Source organism: Staurois parvus, unplaced genomic scaffold (genome assembly GCF_062004578.1).
Source record: "Staurois parvus isolate SC_StPar_1 unplaced genomic scaffold, SC_StPar_1.0 ptg000652l, whole genome shotgun sequence".
NCBI lineage: Eukaryota > Metazoa > Chordata > Amphibia > Anura > Ranidae > Staurois > Staurois parvus.
The window spans coordinates 1,712,992-1,738,174 of record NW_028318448.1 but is presented as its reverse complement, the minus strand read 5'-3'; the positions used below and the strand labels follow the sequence as shown (position 1 = coordinate 1,738,174).

Here is a 25,183-nt window from a genome sequence, read left to right as displayed (position 1 = left end):
TTATAGCAAGAGCAATATTGGATTCTTGTAGCTTCTTATGATCTAATTCCTAAATACATCCAGACGCATCAAAACAAGAGATGTTCAAAGTTTTATAGTTCATTTTCTTTCTAATGCAGCCATAACCTATGTCTGTCTCCAGTGAAAAGCCTGTCTCCTGCCAGCAGCTGCTCTCTGTGGTGAAGCAGTAGAGTCATTGCAGAATTTTGACCCCTTGCTGAGTCAGAATTTTAGCTCTGCAATCAGACAGAAACTCCAGGAAGCATAGCTTTTAGCTTTCTTGATGCCTGCAGGCCTCCTAACCTTGACACGGCACCTTACCATGTGAAGGAATACCTACTTACAACCCCAGAACTCTGAGGTGTTTACTGTTCTGTTTGCCCATTGCTGTACAGCTTCTATTCTGTAATATTCTCATTCCTAAGGAGGGGTACCCACATGTGAGCGGTCTTCATTCACTTTACATTTAATACAATTTTCTAAATAAAAATCAGCACAAGGGATGGTACTTACATTTAAGTAGCATCCTTTGTGCTGGTGCTGGCTGTCCTAGTTGGAATCTGAAGTCCTCATCCCCCCCTTACTCCTTGCAATCATAATCATCCCATACTGTGAAAGGCGAGGGGAGGGGGTTGAATACAAGCGCTGGAACTGTCAAAAGCACTTATCAAGATTGCCAACTATGCTCACCCTTTCCACCCCCTCCTCATCTCATACAAACTGTGCTATAGCTTCCATGAATGAAAAGCACTCTATGAATGGAGGAGGTGGACATTTCTTTCATCAATCATGTATAGATTGCTTTTCATTAATGAATGCAATAGTACACTTCTCTGAATGAAAGAGGTGGACCTTTCATTTATCCACCCATCCTTCATTTATAGATCACTTTTTATTCATGAAAGCTATAGTACAGCTTCTTTGAATGGAGGAGGGAAACAGAAAAGGCAGCCATAGTCAGCACACTTGAGGAGTGCCTGTGGCAGGTCCAGCACTCCAATTAACCCCTGTTGTACACTAAAGATTATGTCTGCAGGGTTGGAGAGACAGAGGACTTAAAAATTATACAAGGACAGCCGCACAAAGGACACTTCTCTTAAATGTATATATCATCCTTTGTGCTTATTTTTTTTTTTTCCATAATTATACTCCGGCTAGGTTAGCCAGGATTTATGGGACTTCCTCAGCAGAGTGTTGGAGGTGTATGGCATCACATGTGGACTTTGATCATATTTTTTGGCACTGTCCGATAATACAGAATTTCTGGCTGGCAGTCACCCACACTATACAGTAGCTTACGCTTTTACAGGTCCCGTTAACAATGTCAGTATTCCTCCTGGGGCTGGTCGAGGAAATAAAGCACAGAGGACATTCTTGTTCGTTACCTTGTTTTATGCCCACAAATCTATATTACTCTATTGGAAATAGGCTGAAGCCCCATCTGGGTCATTTTGGAAGGCAAAAGGCAGCACTGCCAAACCTTATCAAATTTCTGTGGGCATTCCCTATGTAAATATGTGGTCTTATATATGGGCAAAGATTTATTAATGGTATCAGGTCACATATTTACATAGGGAATGCACACAAAAATTTGATAAGGTTTGGCAGTGCTGGTTGGCAAACACGTCTACTGCAGGATGAGACTTTCCCATTTACTCATGAATAAATTGAGGTGACTTTCATGTCCCTGAGTAATGTACTTTTGATTGTGTTCTTGCTTCTCTGAGGAAGGATCCTATTGGGGTTACAATCTGGTCATATGATTTTCTGCTGGAAGGGTACCTTGTGGCCTATATAGGCTATAATCCTGTGATTGTGTTTTTTTTTTCCTTTTGCTCCACAGCAGACTGTTTATGTTATGGTATAAAATACTGCCATATAGGACATGCATCTTTCTTTGTGTGCTTTCTTATGTACTCCCTTTTTGGGTATGTAACAGTAGCCTATGTTACATGAATGGCCTTATTTAAGTTTACATGTGGTGTTTATCCATATGTGTTTTTGCTCTAGACCACTTTTCTACCTCCTGATGAAGGCTTGTTAAGAGCTGAAACGCATTGAGGTTCCAAGGTCTCTGAATCCATCTAGAAAATTTCCAATAGATGGAATGCAATCTACTAATCTATGCAGTTACAATCCAGCACAAACTGGTCCAGTATATGCGTTTTGTACAATTTGTAATTTTCTTCAATGAATTTAGTTTTTTTCCCCAAATTATGCTTTTGGTTGGTCCCTTGAGAGTCTCACCCTTCTCCCCTCCTTTTTCTTTAGTACTATTTATGTTATTGTCTGAAAATAAAGGGTGGTTGCACGGGGGGAGGGAGGAGGAAGGGAGGGATGGAGGGTCATAGTTAGGTTATTTTTGTATAGATAGGCTGGGTTTTGGACCCTGGGTTTTCTTTGTATTTTATTTGTACTGTATAACCAAGAAAACAATAAACAGTTGTCAGGAATGGGCTCACCTGCCGTGTGGGCTACAGTACCGGTGCTTGCCAGCGGGTGCTTTCAGCAGCCAGGATCTCACTCCTGCAATCAAGCCATCACCTGAGGCTGACTGCAGGAGGTATATTTAAGCAGCACCAGGCCTGCCATCAGTGCCTTGGTGTTTTCCCATGTGCCCTGTTGTCCTGATCCTGTTTCCGGTATCCTGCCTGCTTGACTCTCCTGCTTGACTCTGACCCTGCTAGACCTCTGCCTGCACCGACCCAGGCTATTCCTGACCATTCTCTTGCCTGCTCCTTTTGTACCTTGTCTGCCCGATTGTTCCTGACCCGGCCTGCCTGACCACTCCACCTCTCCAGCCCTGGCTACAATTGTACATATCTATTATTAGTTGGAGGTTTGGTTTTTGGTTGCATGTGCGTTTGTATATTTGTGCTCCTAATACATTTTATTATTATTTCATCATTTCTGAAGCCTGCTGTTCCCTGTGTCAGTCCACACATCTCTGGTCATACCCGGATCTCTGAAATAACACCAAGGCAGTCCTGACCAGAAGTGGCTGCACAGGGAAGCCATCTTGGCTTGTTGTGAAGGATGCATCCAGAGGAGCTTGTGAATTTGTCTCTGCTAGTAATAGAAGACAGAGAATACGGCTATCAGATTCTGAAGGAGTATGCCAGGGATCAGCTGCTAGAGTGCATGCGAGTTGCTCATTTCCTAGTAGATCAGGGCAGGTTGTTTTCTGAGGTGCAGCCATTGATCCAGGCTTGTGCTGAGTTGGCTCTGTCCAGTACCCCTGAAAGCAGGGATGACTTTTCTCCACCATTCAGTGCAGATCAAGTAGAGTCGCTTGTATGGTTGTTGGAGGATGATCCAGATTGCTTCTTGATCATTATTCAGCATGTCCACCACATGTGCTTGTGGATTGTATAAACGCAGTGCAGTCTTTGGTCAGACAGGCTACGTGTAAGCTGAGCTTTGTTCAACCGGTATTACAGACATGGTCAGATTTGTTACACCCAGCCTCAGTCAGCTTGCAAAAATCCAGTCCTGCTTTTAATCATTCATCTTCTCAAAGCTCTCTTCCTTCTTTCCCCACTGCACCCCCAGTTACGGCCCAGTATGCCCTGCTATCAACCACATGTCAGCACCCTGTTCCCACTCGCTACTCCTATCAAGCCTTTAATCCTGTCCTCTGTAGCAACTGCTCCCTCCTCTGTTCCATCCTCCAGCTCTTCTCTATCTTCAGCTGCTCCCTCCGTTTACAGCCCTGCATTTACTTGCAGTGCTTCAGTAACTAAACCCAAGAAGAAGCAAAAATTCTTTGCAACCAGTACCATCCTGCCAGTATCCAAACCAGTCAGCCTGCTGTCTGAGAACCCGCCTTCTGTTATCCCGCCTGATAAGCTGACGCCTGCTCTCCAGCCTGATGCCTTGACGCCTGCTCTCCAGCCTGATGCCTTGACGCCCGCTGTCCAGCCTGATGCCTTGACGCCCGCTGCCCAGCCTGATGCCTTGACACCCGCTGTCCAGCCTGATGCCTTGACGCCCGCTGTCCAGCCTGATGCCCTGACGCCCGCTGTCCTGCCAGATGACCCGGTGCCCGCTGTCCTGCCAGATGCCTTGGTGCCTGCTCTCCTGCCAGATGCCTTGGTGCCCGCTGTCCTGCCAGATGACCCGATGCCTGCTCTCCTGCCAGATGACCCAATGCCCGCTGTTCTGCCAGATGACCCAGTGCCCGCTGTCCTGCCAGATGACCCGGTGCCCACTGTCCTGCCAGATGACCCGGTGCCTGCTGTCCAGCCTGATGCCTCGGTGCCCGCTGTCAAGCCTGATGCCATCGGTGCCCGCTATTCAGCCTGATGCCTGATGACCCAGTGTCCGCTAGAGAATAGGGAGAGAATAGAAAAAACAAGTGTGCTTATCCTTTGAATTTGCTTAACCCTCCGATATTACAGAGATCTTCTTGGAGCATACATGGTGAAAATGAGCCCAGTGCCAGCCAACACCAAGTGGATGCTGTAAAGTACCCTACACCCCATCTGCAAAGGATTATCATGATGCTGAAGGGCATGCAGTCTAGTTCATGGTCATCTGTGTATGGGGATACCACTCTGCCTATTGATGTGCCAGAGTATTAACCATTAGGGTGGAAGACATTCAGTTTTATGTTACTCAGGTTAAAAATAATGATACCAGTGGGCAAAATACTTGCAGGCCAATAGGTTCAAGCTCACATGGACTTTTGGGGTGACATGTCACCATTCATGCTTTTTTCTACCTAGGAGGCATGGTATACTACCATTTATAATTCACTATTTATTGTTTATTCTTGTTTAGTTACGTGTAAAGGATTATATACTGTATATAGGTTTACAAGAAGCTGTGTGCATGACAAATGCCCAAAAGTTCACTCAATAGCATGGTAGCCGTTTTTTCTTTTGTTGCTTTGCTCCCTTACAAATAGTACTGTAAACATCTCCTGTTTAATATAAGACACTTGGATAAAAAGGCTGGTCAGAAAACCTAAACCTCTTAAATATAATAGTACTAGTAGTGTTAAGTCCCCCAATAACAGTCATTGCTTTGTGTGACTCTTTTATTTGGCACTACTAGTACTGAAAACATAAATAATTGTGCTAATAATAGCAGGTAACAAAACTACTTCTACCTTGCTGATGATATACAGTATTTGAGCATTACAGCTAGTCCAACCTGAAGTGTTTTTTAAAAATGTAAATTTCAGTCTTCAAAAGCAATATAAAGCATCTAAAATCTAGCACATTGTCAACCTCTAGTTTAGATAGGCTCTTCTCTGGCTTCTCTAAGTTTTATAATAATATTTTGTACTGGGACACTCTGTAATATCATAAATGCTGTATAACTCTATGTTCCATATTGATTTTGTATGGTGATTCAGTGGAAGCTTTCTTTTATCCAGAATACACTTATTTAACAATATAAATCCCTAGAAGTGCAACAAAGAGTTGAGCTGGAAAAAAGTAATCTCAAACATCAAACGCCATTGCCAACACATTGAGCCAAACAAAAGAAATGCCCTAAAATATAATCTTCAAAAACCAGAAGGTGTCCAATTCACAAGGGAAACATAAGAATATCACCTCTTTTCACATTGAAGCAACATCTGTAAATGCTATCTTCTGAATTATACTAAAGTAATTGTTTAGACTCTTGGGTTTATGTCTGTAAGCTGATCCGGTAACTATGCTACTGAGGTCATATATCAATGGATAAAATAAATAAATCTTAAGAACACATTTGGTTTCGGAGAATTTGCCTCCAGCTCTAATGGAACTGCAAATTCCAGCATACCTTGCAAGGGTCAGCTCTAACAGGACAACAGCAAAAAGAACCCTTAAAAAACTTCTTATGATGTCATGACTCTAATAAAGACATATATGACATTAATATGTAAGTTTTCAGTATATACATAAACAATGTAGTCAATGTATAGAGTCTGAAAACTGCAACTGTTACATTATTGTCATTGAAATGAAACCATATTGTTTGGAGTAACACACATCACATTTATTAATCTCTATTTAATCTATGTTAGTTTGGGCGTATTTGGTCTATGTTAGTTTTGAATTGTAAGTTACAAGTAACTAATCTCCTTGAGTTACATACTTACATGGTTACACACGTGAACATAGAGATGAAAAAGAAACAAAAAACAAACAATACGCACATTGGGGTTGATTTACTAAAACTGGAGAGTGCAAAATCTGGTGCATTTATGTATATAAACCAATCAGCTTCCAGGGTTTTTTTTGTCTAAGCTTAAAGGATAAGTTCACCTTTGGGAACGTGTTCCATAGTCCACCCATTTTAGGGTCTCACTGTACTATCTGTCAGTTTTGAAAACAGCGCAGCTGTGCAGGGCCCCGCCCACATGGCTGCATCATTCAATTGCGGACTTCCATGAGTGAATGAACTGCAAGTCCCAACAGCCTTGGCGTTTCTAGGCTTGTAGTTTTCAAGCACATTGGTAGTTCATTGAAGCTTCCTGTCAGAATATCTGCTTGCTCGTACATCCTGTACGGCAGGCAGATATTCTGATAGGTCTGTAGAGATCTGCATGGCATCAGCGGTCTATTGATCGCTGGTGCAATGCTTTCCAGGCTCCAGTAGACAAAATCAATAAATGCACATTTTGTGCATGTGTTATTTTTGTCTAAAAGGTGAACTTATCCTTTAATTGTACAGGCTGGAGTAAGAAGCTGATTGGCTTCCATGCACAGCTGCACAAGATTTTGCACTCTCCAGTTTTAGTAAATCTACTTCATTGCATCCTTGGAACACACATTTTTTTAAGTGTGATCCAATTTTCTTTTACAGGGAAAACATTTCTTAGATACTTGAAAACTTGAAATGGCATTAGGCACTCCTTAGATTTGTGTTTTTCAATACACATCCAACCCTTTTGTGAAACAATGTAATAAATCTTCCAGAACCTGTTCCTGTGGAAAGCACATGCATATTTAAAAAACATTTAAAGGATAGCACGTTTTTCACACACACATTTATTTATTTTTTTTAATTTCCAGTTAAAAAGGGGTGTTCTCATATCTTTTAGAATAAACCTAAAGTGAACAGTTTTAGACTGTGTTTTCTTTATAGTCGCCCTTCTATGCATTCTTTCCCAGTTCACCAAATGGTCACTGAACTCCTCTGTGCAGTGGATCTGTTATTCTTCATATTATTAGTAGTAGTACATTATGTAGTACTGTGTGTACAGTAGCTATCATTAAATTACAAGCTTGTGACAGATAATTTTACTGTGTTAAAATTTCTATGTTTGCTTCAAGGTCTATGATAGCTGGCCTTTGGATTAGAATTCCTCCCTTCATTGGGATGTTTTATTACTGGTTTTCATGTTTCTATTTTCAGGAAAGACTGGAACTAGAGAACCTCTCAGACTTCTGTAAACTGGACTTTAACCCCTTTGCACCACGCCTCTTGGTCCTTTAAGGGGTTTTAGATGCCCGGAGCCAGGGCGAAGTTTGTGATCATGTGACTGCCATGATTGGTTGTCACAGCGGTCACATAATTGGAAATATAGATCGGGAGCTTTTTATTAGCCACTGGTAACTGTACCAGGAATGTCCGTTGTATGTACTCGTGGCACAGTTCTGTTTTTCTTTGGGTACGCATATATGCGTATGTTAAGACCCACAGAGAGGCTGCATATATGCATGTGGCTGGTGGGAAGGAGTTAATGAATAGGTCGAATTGTTTGGAAAATTATCAAAATGAGCAAAACATTAAAAGCAATGCAGTTTGAGTCACCAGTAAACGCTACCCCATCCTCCCCATTCCCCAATCACAAAACTGTTGTAACCAGATATAAGAAATATGTATATATAAAAATATTTAATATATTTTAATCTATAGTTCAGTGTTTTGCTTACTTGATCGTATTTCACCATCTTCTGATGAAGACACATGGTATTGAAGTAGTAACATAACAGCAGTGTAAATTTGGTAAGCTATCCATGCCATCTATGAATCTGAAAATTCAAACCTGAAGAAATAAAAATATCATGATTCAGTATTGTGCACTAAATATATGGATACATAAGTATAAACTAATATAAGTAAAAGTGTTTAGGTAAGGCTGAATGCATTCTGTATTAGTAGGTAGAAATGATTGGAAATTCAGCAAAATTGGAAATTTTCCCTTTGCCAAACAATTCACAATATTTAATAAATATGACCATGATACTTTCATGACATTAATTCCGGTTGTCATTCTTTTACAAATGTTTGATAACACTTAAATTACATCTGCCATAAAAATATTGAACTGCCATTGTTCATGAAAAAGCTATTTGACTGGCTGCTATAACTTTTGCCTCACCAATTTAGAACAAGCGTGTAGATCAGGCAAGCAGCTTTTCTAGAAAAGAAGGTAGACAATGACAACATTCATATTCTTTCATAACAGATTTACTTTAAAGTTAGAAAATTAATATAAAACATCGTACTTCACTGACCATCTGCTTAGTGTAACTGTTATTTAGAGCTAATCTCCGGAATCCAGAAGCTGTCTATACCACTACTTACATAACTCCAAATAAGAGGGTTCCATTTTTCTTGGAAAATTTCTTCTGATATTGCAGTCCACATAATTCATTTTACTGTTAGTGAAATGCCAAATTTTATGTTTTATACAATTTAATTTTTCCATATTATAAAAAGAGAAACCTTGCAGATATAATCATGACTGATTTAGTGTTGGTTTTGGACATTCAATAAATTTAATTCAAGGAAAAGAAACAAAACTTCACACAGCACTTTACAGCCAAGCTGTGTCAGATCAAAGTTATGTTCAATGTCTGAAGTAATAAATCCTGTTATTATTACAAGAAATCTTCAGATGTTCAGGCTATAAAACAGTATTATGCAGATAAAATGTAGAAAACTGTTAAGCTAGAGCTGTGTGGACAATGCTGCGCATTCCAGTTGTTTTTTTTTTACTTACACCTACTTTTTTTTTTATAGCCAGCAATAACAAAAGACATGAGCCTCTTATACAGCAGAAAAAAATACAACTTTAAGGACAGGTCCGCATTTTATGTTGGCATAAAGTGGCACACAAGCATAAGCCACACGCTGTACATTTTTGGAGAAATACAATGTGAGTGTGTTATATTGATAAGCATTGAAAATATGTCTTCTTTCACTGTAAATGGAAATAAGTATTAATGTGCACTAGGCCCAATACATTAAAAAATGTTGGAAAGAAAGCAAGAGACACATGTTTCCACTGACAATAAAAAGGTGAAAAGTTTGACATAACTGCAATTTAGAAACATTGGCTTTTTGACTCCTAGGACATGTCCCACTAGTCTAGGGATGAAGGCATCTGCCCAGGTTTGATTCATAAGGAAGGGGTTGTTTTGAATCCTGCAAACCCCAAACTTACCAGTAAATTATTTGATATCTATGAGAGCTGAATCTTGATACAAAATTCTGGCTATTTTCAATGTTAATAGGCAAGTAAAAATACATTATAGCAGGCAGATGTTATTTCAAGGGCGACATGGCACAAAGCACCAATTCTTTACAATACATTTGGAAGATGCCTTTAGGCAGTACATGTTGTTATGGAATAGTAAATACAGCTGTGCTGTTGCACATAACCCAGGCATATTTCAGTGTTGACACCATTGAAAGTGAACCTTCCATGATAATTGGAGGTTGGCTCCATTAAAAGGTAATCCCACAAAGTCAAATCACTTGCAAAGTTGATTTAAAAATAAAGCTGCTGCTTCCAATGCTTCTAGGGAGTGCTGGTGACATCACTGTGCCTCAAAACTACCTCATGTCCATTGAAAGGAATATTTCTGGGTGATACCAAGTTGTTTCAGGAGGCAGCTGTGAGACACATAACATCATCTGTGCCTTCCAGAAGCATTGGGAGCCAGAGCCCAAGTACATGTTTTTCTTTTTCTTATCAAAAGTCTTTGTTTTCAATTGTCTTTGCAAGCAATATGACTCTGTGCTGTGAGGGGGAAGGGGCTCTCAATAGAGCATGAAAGGTCTGTTTTAAATGGTGACAACAGTGAAATATGCCTGGGCAAAAAACTTTTGCTGCCATCAACAATTAGGAAATGTGCGGCTTGTAATCCCTGTAGTAAATGTGAACTGGAACAAGCTGCAAAGAGACTACACAACATCAGCAGTATGAAGAATGAAAAATTATGCAAAAAGGTAAAAACGTCTCCTTCCCCCCCATCATAGCTATAGCACATTGTTGATATGACTTTTGTGAACCACTCTTTTACAGTGAGGGGACTGGCTTATCCAAATACCCTCCTCCTGGCTGTTCTAAGGCAGTTGGCCTAAATTCAAAGGACAGGCAGTGCATTATGTTTAATATGGTAAATGTCCACATTAGTTCATCACTTTTATGAGCCACAAATCATGCCTGTAGACTCTGTTCTGGATCCTAAAGGAACCAAGTCTCATCAAACATGTCTTCAACTGCAAGCATTCTAGCATGGTGAGTGTCACAAACAATTACATGCATTATTGAAAGGTAAAATATTTATATATTACAGGTACTTATATAACGCCATCAATTTACACAGCGCTTTACACATAAAGTGTACACTCACATCAGCTCCTACTCTCAAGGCAGTGGCGTATCATCCATGGGTGCAAGGTATTCACTGCACATGGGCCTCAAGTGTTGGGGGGGCCACTGTGCTGTGAACACCCTGCACCCATGGATGAAATGTATCAGGAGCAAAGTCAGGGGTGGTCACTGCAGCAGTGGACACAGTTACAAGCAGCAATCTCCCTCTATGGCTTCTCCTCCTCTCACTACCATGGCTTCCAGTTGCTTCATTGAAAGCCATACAGGGAGATCACTGCTTGTAGCTGTCCCTACCACTGCACTGATCATTCCTGACTGTGTTTCGGATTTCCCTTCTTTCCCTTCCTCCCCTATGTGCTCCTCAGGGCCACCCCTCCCAGGTTTCTGATGCCCGGCTTCTCTCTAACACAGTGCCCAGCCCCTCCCCCCATCCTCCACAGCAATGGCAGAGCAGAGGAGAGAGGCTGGATCTGCCCTGCCTCCTCCTGTCTCTGCTCACACTCCCTGCCTCCCCATGTCCCCACACTCCAGTCTGTGCAGCCTCTGAGAAGGAGGATGAAGGAAATATGTGGGTGGGAAATTGAGTACAGAGCAGCCAGCAGCTGTGTGATGCTTCTGAATGTGCCAGCAAGCCATCCATGTGAGTCCTTCCTTCCTTCCTTCCTTCCTTCCTTCCTTCCTTCCTTCCTTCCTTCCCTTTCTTCCTTCCTCCTTCCATTCCCTCCCTCCCTTTTCTTCCTTCCTTTTTTCCTTCCTTCCTTCCTTCCTTCCTTCCTTCCTTCCTTCCTTCCTTCCTTCCTTCCTTCCTTCCTTCCTTTCTTTCTTTCTTTCTTTCTTTCTTTCCTTCTTTCTTTTTCTCCCTTCCTTCCTTCCCTCCCTTTTCTTCCATCCTTCCCTCCCTTTTCTTCCATTCTTCCCTCCCTTTTCTTCCTGCCTCTTCTCCCTTTTCTTCCTTTTTTCCCTCCCTTTTCTTCCTTCCTTCCTTTTTTATTTCTTTCCTTCCTCCATCCATTCCCTCACTCCCTTCCTCCATTTCCTTCCTTCCCTCCCTACCTTTCATTCTTCTTTCCTCCATCCATTTCCTCCCTCTCTTTTCTTTCTTTCTTATTTTTTTCCTTCCTTCCCTCCCTTTCCTTCCTTTCATCCTTCCTCCCTTTATTTCTTCCTCCATCCATTTCCTCCCACTCTTTACTTCCTTCCTTTTTTATTTCCTTCCTTCCTTTCTTCCTTCCTCCATCCCGTCCCTTCATTCTTTCCTTCCTCCCCTTCCTTCCTCCCTTCCTTCCATTCTTCCTTCCTCCATCCATTTCCTCCCTCTTTTTTCTTTCTTTCTTTCTTTCTTTCTTTCTTTCTTTCTTTCTTTTTCTTTTCCTTTCTTCCTTCCCTCCCTTTTCTTCCTTCCCTCCCTTTTTCTTCCTTCCCTCCCTTTTTCTTCCTTCTTTTCTTTCTTCTTTTTTATTTCTTTCCTTCCATTCCCTCTCTCCCTTCCTCCATTTCCTTCCTTCCCTCCTTCCTTCCCTCCCTTCCTTCCTCCCTTCCTTCCTCCCTTCCTTCCTCCATCCATTTCCTCCCTCTATTTTCTTACTTTCTTTTTTTCCTTCTTTCCTTCCTTTCTTCCCTCCCTTTTCTTCCTTCCCTCCCTTTTCTTCCTTCTTTCCCTCCCTTTTCTTCCTTCCTTCCTTTCTTATTTCTTTCCTTCCTCCATCCATTCCCTCCCTCCTTTCCTCCCTCCATTTCCTTCCTTCCCTTCCTCCCATTTCCTTCCTCCCTTTCTTACCTTCCTTCCTACCTTCCTTCCTCCCTCCCTTCCTTCCTTCTTTCCTTCCTTCCTTCCCTCATTCCTCCATCCATTCCCTCCCTCCCTTTTCTTCCTTCCTTGCTTCTCTTACCTTCCTCCCTCCCTTCCTTCCTTTCTTCCTTCCTTCCTCCCTTTCTTCCTATCTTCCTTCCTTCCTTCTCCATTCCATCCCTCCCTTTTCTTCCTTCCTTGCTTCTCTTATCTTCCTTCCTCCCTCCCTCCCTCCCTTCCTTCCTTCCTTTCTTCCTTCCTTCCTTCCTATCTTCCTTCCTTCCTTCCTTCCTTCCTTCCTTCATTCTCCATTCCATCCCTCCCCTTTCTTCCTTATTTTTTTCCTTCCTTCCTTTCTTCTTTCTTTCCTTTATTCCTTTCTTTCCTTCCTTCCTTCTCCCAAATCTCCCTCCTCTCCTTTGCCTCAGCTTATGATAGTAGTTGATCCCATGTGGGGACATCTGATGTAAGGGGGACTGTGATAGGGATGCATGATATAAGGGGGTACAGGTTCTGTTTATTCATCCCAATCTCATGACAGCCCAATATATACTGGTGTTCCCTGTTAACTCCCTACTGACACTGTCCACTGCCCCCACAAAATTTTGTGAAAAAAATATTTCAATAATTGTAAAAAATAATTTAAAAATAAATAATAAAAATATTCTGACACCCACTCCATTGCTCTACTGACACCATCCACTGGTCACATAAAAACATTTTGAAAAAATGAAAAAATATAATAAAACATTAAATTGTAAAAAAAAAGAAATATTGTTCACAAAATAAAAATAAAGATCTACTGACACCATCACCTGCCCTACTGACACCATCCTGCACATACTACCCACCACCATGCACTCTGCACTCCTCTTCCTGTATATACTACCCACTGCCATACACTCCACATTATACATTCCCTATTTAACATTACAACATTCTGCACTACGTAAGTCATCTCAGACACTAACCATACCCTTTTTAATCCACGCCCAATTCTTAAGCACAATTTAATCCCCACCCACCCACAAACACGTGCCGATTGTTTTCTTTATTACTGCCAAGGGCCCAGTTTTGATCTTGCACATGGGCCCACTGATTTCATGATACTCTGTTGCCTCAAGGAGCATACAATCTAAGGTCCCTAACTCACATTCATACATACACATACTAGGGCCAATTTAGACAGCAGCCAATAAACCTACAGCATGTTTTTGGAGTGTGTGACATTATACAATTGTTTGTTTAGATATCAATGAAGAGTTCAGTATTCTCAAACTCTGTAGTTTTCAATCTCTAAACTTCCTAATCACATCTACATATCCGAAAGAGGAAAATAAATGAAAATTAACTTGGTAAATGGAATGTAGCTAGTAAAAATAGTTCCTCTGATTTCTTAACCGTGCCTTAGGCTTTACGCCCAAACTGAAAATGCCATATTTTCTTTTTCTTTTTTCCTCACCTGCAAATATTAACATACAGTCAGAAAGCTTGCCAGGAGAACATTTTTCTATTCCAGTGTAATGTTTACAATAGCTGATGCCATAATTTTAATTTATTCTAATGGCACTTGAAAATAGCTTTCATGCCTTTACAACAATAATATTAAGTTTGGAATTACGCAACCATAGCAAAGTCTACCTTTCACACAGCACATAAATACCAACAACTTGATGCTATTTGCCCAGGGAATTGTAACTGATATGACACTCAACATTCAACATCATACTTTACCAACATTTCTGTAATGTGTGACAGAATGATTAATACCAGATATAGGTAAGAGATAGTCACATGTTTACAAGATCAAATCACAGGACCTTTTTTTTAACTGCCTACCATATATTCATGCACATTTGTACTATATGCAGATCTATTTGCATATCCATCATCCCTTGAACAATTGTTAACCGAGGAGAACAGTGGGATACTAGCCAAAAAGTCAAATATAGCATAAAGATTTCCCCCCAAGATCTGCTAGCCAGATGTGTCTGATGTAGTCTGAGGTTATCCAAAAATATAATCAGCTGATCCTACCAGAATTTTAGTTCTCTGTTATTTCATATATCAAGGCACATGTCAGCAATCTACATATATAAAGGTTTTTCAGTAAGGTAGATGGCACAGCAGTAGAGAAATGTGCACTAACCCATCAGAATTTGAAAGATCAGATTACCAAGGTGCATATTTTATAGTATAAACCCTAGTAACACTGGATAACAAATACTTTGGTTTAGACTATCTAGATGTGTAAAGCAAACAGATCGCTGATTGCAGTAAAGCCAATGCAAACCCTTAAAAACAAGCATGTGCACATACCTTTTCTATTTTACAGAGAATCCACCCCCCAAAAACATAAACACATCCCACAATGCAATGTCCTCAACCTCTCTAACCAAGTGTTGCATTACAGGGGGATGTGACAGCAGTCAAATGTTATACTGTACGTTTACAGTATATGTAAACCCTCACCTTGTAAAACAACCCATTCAGTTTAAAATAGAAATGAAAGACAAAACATTTGTGAATAAGATTTAAAAAACATCACTAATAGCTTTTGTTTCCCTTTTTTAACGAGTGATCACTTTCCTGTGCAGGATGGGGTGGGGAGGCTGTCATCACAAGTCTTCTCATTGGAGGAGAGCACAGTGAGTCCCGAGCACAGCTAGAGAACTGACAACACTGTGCTCTCATCCCTAATGTGGTCAGTTTTTAATAAGATAGCGGAGAGACTGGCAGGAACACCAGGGATTTCACACAAAGGAACAGGATACTTTTTCATACAAGTACATGGTACAGCAGACACACCACAGCATTTAGTAATCCATAGATTGATAATCTAGATTGAAGGGACAGAGCGGAGGGGGGGGGGGGGGGTATATGCAGTGAAAGATAAGAAAGAGGTGTGTGGGGGGGTGGAAGGGTTTACATATTCGTTAAAGCTACTTAACACATGCTGTGCATGTAAGAAGGCATTTGCAATAGATAGATACAGTAGATACCAATATTGAAGAAAGCCTTAGAATGCAATCTGAGCTTTTCTGTTTGTTAACCAATCTTTCCTGATATCTAAATGCAGCAAAACGACAGAAAAGAAGGCAAACAATAATAACACGTGTGTGAAAATACATTACACCAAAAATAATAGCGACATAAAACCAGTCATTATGTAAGTTGTCCAGCTGTTTATGCACTGACTGAAGCCAAGTCAACAGTCTACCACCCTGAGAGCTATGTCTTTGTTATTATGTTTGGAGTTTTTTTTAGCAGACCAGTATGTTTTCCTTCTGTAACAATGTTCAAAGAGAGAAATATTAGGCATTATTAAGAGATACGGAATTAAACAATACATTTTAGTCACAAAGAAGCTATCTGATGTTGACTCAGTTTAGATTTTAAAAATGCACTAGTATTTTAAAGGTAATGCCTGACACTCTTTAGTTCTATTGTAAAACACCATCATTGCAGAATCAGACAACAAAGGATTAACTCATGGGGCATTACAGACTTTAACAGGCAACCTTCTGGAGTTCCATCACAAAGAAAGTTTATAGGTAGCTTGGTATGTTTGTCCATTAACCTATTGTTTCCTGCTCCCCCCTTAAGGTATTTTTTCTGACTCCAATAGTTTTAATAGTGACTATCTTTTCCTGAGACATCTATGCCTGGCCTGAAAATTACAGAGGCTATCACTTTGGACAATGTCACACACCCATCAAACATTTAGAATCTGTGAATGTCTTTATAATCAGGTCCACTCCTTTCTCAAGCTTGCATTAGATTAGATGATCCTTATAAGAGCAATGGGGAATAATGCTGTGGAACTAATGAGTGCAGCAGACATTTAAAACATAAGTGAATGGGGGCAATAATTAAAAACAGGGGTAATTAAGCTTGCCAGCTATAAGACTACATGGCACAGCAGAACTACACAATATAACCATTACAAAATTACAATGTCTTGCCTATATTTGCATAATGTGTAGGTGGACTTTTAGGCTCAAGAGCCAAGGTCTACAGGACTCAAGTACTGGACGCAAGTACCGTTGTGTTCAAAGCATCATCTCAGCTTTGTTCTCTGTGAAAGAGTAGTATGATGAAAAACACATTATTATCAGGATTATGCATGAAATATTGGTTTCCAGAGGTATAACCTCATTTAAAAGTTATAATTATGTAAAACCTATGAGATGTCTTTCACATGTTGAAGAAGACAGAAAGCAATGTTTTGTGTGCCTTCGTGAAAAATAAGTTAAAAATGTCTTTTTATCTTGCTAGAAATGCTAATGTTCTTTAGCCTTGTTCTTAAATAGCCTTTAAAATCAATGAACTGGAACACAATGCTTATGTTTCTGCTTTATGAGTGTATTTTGCACTGAGCATTGCTTTGAAGTCTTCTTGTTTTCTTCTAGCTGCTTCCCTCTGTCTGTTCTCGGTTGAAGGTTTAGTACTGGTATGTATAATATATTCTCATATTACGTTTCCACTAAACTAAATACTGAATAAATTACTGTGCCACAGTCTCCCCTGTTCATTTGAAGTGATATAATTAAAGGTAATTGATTTCAAATGTCCTTGAGTATTATAACATATTGACAGCTTCAGCATATTGGGATAAAGAAAATGTTAGAGTAAAGCATTGCTGGGGGACACCACTTACAGTGGTTATTATCCTTCCCCTTTGCTCTTCTTTTTTACCTCTTCTTTTCATATTATTTATCTCATTTCTGCTTCTCTTTCTTTCATATCTTTCATTCTTCTGTTGTAGAGACATTAACCAATTTAATCTCATTGAAGTTAACTTGTGAGATTTAACCATCTATGTAAATATGAATTCTCCTAATATTACTATACAGATGTTGCTGACCCAGCAGCTAAAAAGGAAATGCACTTGCTTGTTGCAAACACTTAAAGCACTTGTTTGCCCAGACAGACACCTAAGGGCCCCAGCATCTACCTGTGCTGTATAGCGGTCCAGTCACCCTTGGTTTAATGACGAGCCTATTATATTCTTTATACATGTGATGCCTAACCTGTTTACTAATAACTTTAGAAAAGTCTACACTTAGAGGCGCTGTGTTTTTTCTTTCCTTTATCTGCATATTGAGAGTCAGCTTCTGCTCTCATCTCAGCCTGCCTTTATTGGATGGACTTTTTATGGAGTACACATACAATACTATATTATTGACATTATCCCAGGACTATTATCCCTAACCATATTCTATGCGCCTAACTTTCTACTATTGTTAAGACATTGAACACTGTACAAAACTATTACATTGGAGGTGCAATGAGACAATACTAAAGAGGGACATACCTACACAACTTGAGGGTCTCATCCTGGTGTCCACATGCTACAGCTAGCTCATGAGTGAGAATATATTCATCACTATGGTTTTTTTACACAAATTGCTACTTTTGTCCTGCAAAATAACTAAAAACTACAACAATGTAAAAAATATAGTAAATGTAGTTTACTGATTCAGACCCCTGGGGAACATTAATCAGATACAGGAACTGAGGAACTGCCAACACTGATTGTTGCATTGAATAGACATCTAGGTGCAGGTGGTAGTGATTTCTGCTTATTACTATAGAAGGATAGGTTTGAAAAGACCGTAAACATCATTCTTAATCTTCAGTATTTATTACATGGCATCATGGGCATTCAGGGAACACAGACAAAATACTAGCACACTTCAAGGGTATTCCCACAGGATTTTCCTTGAAACACCTTGAAATTTAAATTGTGTTCCCCCTACGAATTGGAATGTTGTACAACAAAGACTGAAGATTGAGGAAGCTAGGATTGATTTACTAAAGGCAAATATGCTGTTCACTTTACAAGGGAATTTTCCATTAGCTTAATGAATGACGAGAATAACATTATCCAATGTGCAAGAAAAAATACTGTTTTTATAGTTTTCCCTGCATGTGATTGGGCATTCTTTGCAAAAACAAAATCCCTTGCAAAATGAACAGTGTTTTGCCTTTAGTAAAACAAACCATGGTGCGTAGCTGTACTATCTCTACTCCAGTATAATGTTAATATAATTACATATCGCTACTTCTTTATTGTTTCTGTATTGATACATGCTGGTAAAAACTGATATTACAAATCAACAATTTAGATTCCAGTGTTTTTTTTATCATAAAAATCACAAATTGTACTATTCTTTTATGTCAAAAAGTCTTCTATTTGCAATAAACTCTTAATGCAATTATACTGTTACATTGTCTGATTTAAAATATATATATTTTAATGTTCAGTGCAATCAGACTGATTTTGTGAGTTGAGAAAGAGAATGAAATCTTTGGAAGCCTTAGAACAATTATTGTGTCCACTGCACTGAAATCACACATAGAAAGAATGTTGGACCACTGATATTGCCAGAATATCTCACATAAAGGATATTATAGTTGCCTAACGCTGAAAGCCAAATAATCCGGCGTAATGGTTGGCTGCGAAAAGGTAAGACATAAAACTAGGGATGGACAAGAATTAGCTTTCCATAGCAGTCTGCTCTCTGTAAGCCAAACACATTCTACATACATTTTATAAAGCATAAGGCATGTATGTTACAAATAGTACTTGGCATTGAGTCATAGAATGTTTGCAAAAAATCTGACAAGGAAAAGAATGTTCCTTTTAAAATAATGTACTTCATGGGTTTCAGATGAATTTTTTCCACCATTGTTTTTTATTGGCTTATAATAAAGCCAAAGGGTAGAAGTAGAGTAACATGTGGCTGACACCCTACTGTTCAGTGAATGTGTTGGTAGGTGTTAGGTGTGTGGCTGTATAAATATATACAAACTCAGCCTACTGGCTTGGCATGGGTCTGGACTTGGACAGTGAAGACTGGATAGCCCTAAATCCCAAGTACAGTACATAAAGTTCAGACTGAATGAAGTCATAATGTCTGTATTCTTTAGAATTATTTCAATATATTTTTGCACCATCTCAGCGGTGTATACTTTTACAGGATTGGTTCATGTTCTGTGCTATAGTGGAACTTATCTATAAATAACAAAAGCCCACATTATTTTTTATGTAAGATCTGCTAATCAGATAATCAATTAAAAAAGACAGTTTCTAGCCTGGATTGCCATACAGTCCCAGTATAACATTATAAATATTACTATTCTTTCTGCAAAAATCAATTTTCATATATTTCTTTTTTGTTGAACTGCCAAATACAAAATGCAGAGCTTTTCTTTTCTACAGCAACTTACCAGGTTGTAGCTGAGAAAATCAGAATTTAAAAAAGTTCAGCTGCCGTAAAGTCACAACACCCCTCTCCTGCCAGCTGTGCTGTCAGTCCACATTACATTGTAGAAGGGGTGATTATGTAAAGGAATGGCTTACAAAAATGCAGTATAGCAAGGTGATTAAAAACCTGTTTCCAACCTCCAGACATTTTTATTTTCTTAGAGTCAGGTTCTATTGCTGTATCCTTAGTGGGGAGATTTGCCCCCACTTCCAACAGGGACAAAGGCAAAACAAAACACATTATTAGCAGATTAAGAAAAAGTTAGGACGTTTGGCAATGTTGTGTTACTGTCTGTTCTTGCAACACCTACACTTTTCTCTTGAACAGGAGTCAGAACAGTAAAGTTGATCATACACTAGTACAATTTAAAAAAAAAATTTAATTTTTTTGTTTAACATTCTAAACATTAATGAGTTGCATTGACATTCGCCTTCAACCATATAGAAAAGAAAATTCAAGGGAACGGAATGGATGTTGTTAACCGCTTCCCGCCTGCCATATAAGGAAATGATGGGAGGGCAAAGGGTTTTCTCATTCTGGGAGGATGTCATATGATGTCCTCCCACTCTATCTGCGCATGCACGCCGGGACACAGCAGATCACCGATCACAGTAAAGAGCCGATGACGTAGGCTCTATCATGTGATCAACTGTGTCCAATCACAGTTGATCGCATGTAAATAGGAAATGCCGGTTATCGGCAGTCCTCTCCTTTCGCTGACAGCACGAGGAGAGGAGAGCCGGTAAGCGGCATTCCTCAGAGAGGACATGTACACTGATCATAAGTGCCACCTGGCAGTGCCCATAATTGCCACCTTGCCATCAATGCCGCATACCAGTGCACATCAATGCCAAATATCAGTGCACATCATAGTTGCCTTTCAGTGCCAACTATCAGTGCCAGTCAGTGCTGCCTATGAGTGTTCATCAGTGCCACCTATCAGTGCCCATCAGTGCCACCTAACAGTTCCAGTCAGTGCCACTTATGAGTGCCAGTCAGTGCCGCCTATCATTGCCCATCAATGTCACCTATCAGGGCCATATATGAGTGCCGCCTTTCAGTGCAGCCTATCAGTGCCCATCACTGCAGCCTCATTAGCACAAATCACTAAAGGAGAAAAATTACTTATTCACAAAATTTCTTAACAGAAACTAAGATAAAACCTTTTTTTTTTTTCAAACTTTTCAGTCTTTTTTAGTTAGTTTAGCAAAAAAAAAACAGTGTTGATTAAGTACCACCAAAAGAAAGCTCTATCTGTCTAAAAAAAATGATAAAAAGTTGGTTTGGGTACAGTGCTGCATGACTGCACAATTGTCATTCAAAGTGCAACAACACGGAAAGCTGGAAATTGGCCAGGACAGGAAGGGGATAAAAGTGCCTGGTAGGCAAGTGGTTAAATGTACGGATGAGAATTTTTGTATGAATGTTTCCACGAACATTCGTTTGAAAATCTATATGGTCAGCTTAATTAAGACAGGAGAAATGGGGGTCACAGACAGAAATGTAAACTCTTTCCCACTCTATATAAAACTACAAATGTATTTAATTTGTTTTATTGTTTGCTTTTTTTGCTTTGCAAATGTTAAAAATGCACATTTGAGGTCTGAAGCTTAAACTCCCCACCCCCCGAAACAGGTCCCTGAGAAAGTCCAGAGGGATGATACGTGTGTTTTGCTGAAGACATGATGCTAGGCGGGCCGAGGACGTGGTTGGCATTATATTGTGATGCTGTTTCAGCTATATTGAGCTCAAACGTATTGACTGTGCCACTTCGATTTCCCTGTGACACGTGAGTGCAATTTTTTTATTTATGCAAGGTAATAAAACAGCCTGCACTATGAGACATATTATGTGTCTTTTTATGAGCTTTTAAGCCATGGGAAATGAAGTACCCTAGGAGGAGGAGGAGGAGGAATACTGATGTGATCTTAAAGCCATACTAGACCTCTTTTTTACTATTGAGTTCCTCCATTGGTGGTGAGGACATCATTTGTTTGTGCTAAGGAGTGAGGTGTGGCGGTGTGACCATGGATTTACTGCATGAAGACTGCTGTCTGTTTAGGAAATATTTGGGACTTTGTGGACATATTTGTTTTTATTGAAGTAACTATCTTTACCACTCCGTGTAATGAGTGACTGGGATCATTGTTTTTCTATATTATAAACCACATTTCACAGATTTTTCATGTTAAAGTTCACTTTCTACAGATTGTGTGCATGTGTTAGTATATTATTGGAAGCACTGAACTATTATTATTATACAGAATTTATACAGTGCCAACAGTTTGTGCAGCGCTTTACAAAATGAAGGTAGACATTACAGTTGCAGTACAGTTTGGAACAAGAGGAGGCCCTGCTCATTATATTTTTGATTAAATGTATTGTTTTGCGGAGTGACTGCAAAAAGTTTGGTGTAAACTGCTTCACATAAAAATATTTATATGTTTAGAGTGTAACATGGGGGATTTATTGTTTATTTGTTTTGATTGTTATATTGGCTTCTGTTGAATTGACAAGTTGGAAAAGTTTTTGTAATCAGTCACAGCAGCGGGAGCTGCCATCCAAATACAATGTCCAGGCAGGAGGATTCCTCCTTCCGCCTTGTTAATGTGGATGCAGAAATCTGTTTGTTTTTTCTTTCTTTTTTTTCAGTCTGCTTGGTGAATGAAAAAAAAATTAATAATGTATGAGCAGTGTTAGCCAATAACAGGAGCAAATTTGGAAGATCCCTTCAATTTTTCAACAATTCGGAGATTTCTCCAGTATCATTTGTTCTTTTCCATTAAAGCACCTCATTTGAACCCTGTGGATCTTGAATGTCTTGATACATTTTATGGAATAATGACCTAAAGCAATCCCTATGCAAAAGTATATTTGGACATCAAAGCCTAAATAACACATTTCTATACTAACACCTGTAAGTCAGTGTTTACTGGCACTGTCATCTTTTTTTGCCATTGAAAATAATTACTGGTTCTTTGACAATATGTTTTTTTCTAACTGTCAGTTAACCTCTTGCCGACTGCGCATAGCCGAATGACGGCTGCACTGCGGCCGGCCAGTTCTGGGTGGACGTTATATGATGTCCTCCCAGAACGCGCTCTCCTGCGCGCCCCAGGGGGCGCGCACCCGGCGATCTCTGTGATCGCTGTGTCCTACGGACACAGCTGATCACGTGATGTGGTAAAAGGCCAATCACAGCAGCCTTTTACCACCTGATCAGCAGTGTCCAATGACACGCTGATCAGAGGGAAATGCAAGTGCCGGTTCTCGGCTGCACTTTCCTCACACTGTCAGATCGTGAGGAAAGTACTGCCGAGAACCGGCAGTTGTCAGAGCGGGGATCAGCACCGATCATCAGGGCACTGATGATCAGTGCCCTGATGATCGGTGCCCAGCAGTGCCACCCGCAAGTTCCGCCCAGCAGTGCGCCCACTAGCTCCGCCCACCCGTGCCCAGCAGTGCACCCACCTGTGCCACTCTGCAGTGCCACCTACCTGTGCCCAGAAGTGCCACCTACATGTGCCCAGCAGTGCCACCCACCTGTGCCCACCCACCTGTGCCACCCACCTGTGCCCACCCACCAGTGCTGCCCACGAGTGCCACCCACCAGTGCAGCCCAGCAGTGCTGCCAGTCAGTGCCACCAGTCAGTGCCCAGGGGTTGTGCCAGTCAGTGCCGCCAGTCAGTGCCCAGCAGTGATGCCAGTCAGTGCCGTCTATCAGTACCCATCATCAGTGTCACCTATCAGTGCCGCCTATCAGTGCTGCATATTAGTGCCACCTATCCGTGACACCTCATTAGTGCTGTCTATCAGTGCCGCCTATCCGTGACACCTCATTAGTACTGCCTATCAGTGCCCATCAGTGCTGCCTATCAGTGCCCATCAGTGCCGCCTATCAGTGCCCATCAGTGCTGCCTCATCAACGCACATCAGTGAAGGAGAAAAAATGCCTGTTTGAAAAATTTTATAATAGAAACAAAGAAACTTTTTTTTTTTCAAATTTTTTGCACTTTTTTATTTATAGCGCAAAAAGTAAATGACCGCGCAATTGTCAATCAAAGTGCGGAAGCGCTGAAAGCTGAAAATTGGCCTGGTAAGGAAGGGGGTATAAGTGCCTGGTAGGCAAGTGGTTAAGATGTTTACACAGTTTCAGAGTGACCTAAATTCACCCTCAAAGCACATTTGGCAAATTGAAGAATCTGTACCAGAAGAACATGGATTCTTGAGATAACATTAAAGTCAAGAAATGTTACAAAGTAAAGAACAGAGGCATAATGGGGAATCTTATATAATATTGTTGCCAACATTATAAAATAATTGAAAGGTTCACTTTGCCACTAAGCTGATTGATGAACAAAATTGTTTTGGAGAATTGTGTATAGAAAGATGGCACACTTTCCCATTTGAATTACTTGTGTGTTTTCCTTATAAATCCCAGGACACACAATAAATATATAATAATCAGGCTTTTGTGCATATCACTACCCATTTTCCAGCACAGACAGGCAATACTGAAAAACAGGCACATTCCATTACAAAGATTTAAAAAAATTCAGGGGCGAAGTTTGGAACTCTTTCTCAAAACTGGGAAACTCATCCTCTTCCCTGTTGTTATTTTCTATTGCTACCCACTTCAAAAACTATTACTTGTTTATAAACATACAGGTGACTGTATAAAGCATTCAATCTCACAATAACTATATTTATGTTGTTTCTAAAGTTCAACTATTTTTCCTGTTAGAAGTTACATCATTTCAAGGAATTCTTAATACTTAATAATGCATATACTGAACAGGTAGTCAGGAAAATAGCTAAAACCATTCCACTCGCACAATGAGCTCTCGGAACACATTTGTTTACATCTGGCATGCAAATATGCAGCTTTTCAGTGTCAAGGCCCACCCGCGGAGAGGTCGCATATTTGCTTACCACCGGTGCCAAGAGGGGGAAAGCGTAAAAAGGTCACTTTTTTGTTGAAAAAAAAAATCCCCTCTGGGTGATCTATATACATTGCAAGGATTTTACAAACTTTGTAAAAGAGTCCTATCTATTTCTGTTTTTTAGAAGCTGTAAGTTCTAATATGTCCTTGAAATACTGATTCCTGTATGGGTGTGTCTTTGTCCGATATAATCAGCTAATGCTGGTCCTTCCTTCCCCATCCTCCAGGTTTGCCGGCTGCCACCCTTCTGTCCCATCCATGCTGGGACTTCTAGTCCTCTTTGTCCTTGACACAGGCAGACCTCAGCAGCCCCTCACCCCCCTGGCTTGCAGCCTGGCCTCCTGCTGAAGGAATCCACAAACAAGCTATCTCCTCCCTTCCCCCTCATGCACAAATTCCTTGGCTCCCTGGGCAGGTCTGGAGACCTGAGAGACAGGACCCGTTGCCATGGTAACCCGATAGGAAGTATCCGGTTACCAGCTCTATACTTAAGGGTGAGCAGAAAAACCCCCATTGTGTTCTCCTGGCTGTGTGTGTGAGGGAAGGCTGTGCTGAGGGCCAGCTTCTCTCATCCGAAAATCCCCCGTCCGCCTCCTCATCTCCTGGACTG

General features: G+C 40.4%; 1 protein-coding gene across 1 annotated transcript in view; it reads right to left on the bottom strand.

Moving 5' to 3' along the window:
* COL21A1 (collagen type XXI alpha 1 chain) overlaps nucleotides 1-25,183 on the bottom strand; it is a 276,488-nt gene that overhangs the window by 215,727 nt on the left and 35,578 nt on the right. The window contains exon 2 of the mRNA XM_089694136.1: nucleotides 7,875-7,987. Coding sequence (XP_089550262.1) covers nucleotides 7,875-7,965 — 91 coding nt within the window. The 5' untranslated portion in view covers nucleotides 7,966-7,987. The remainder of the gene's footprint in view (nucleotides 1-7,874; nucleotides 7,988-25,183) is intronic.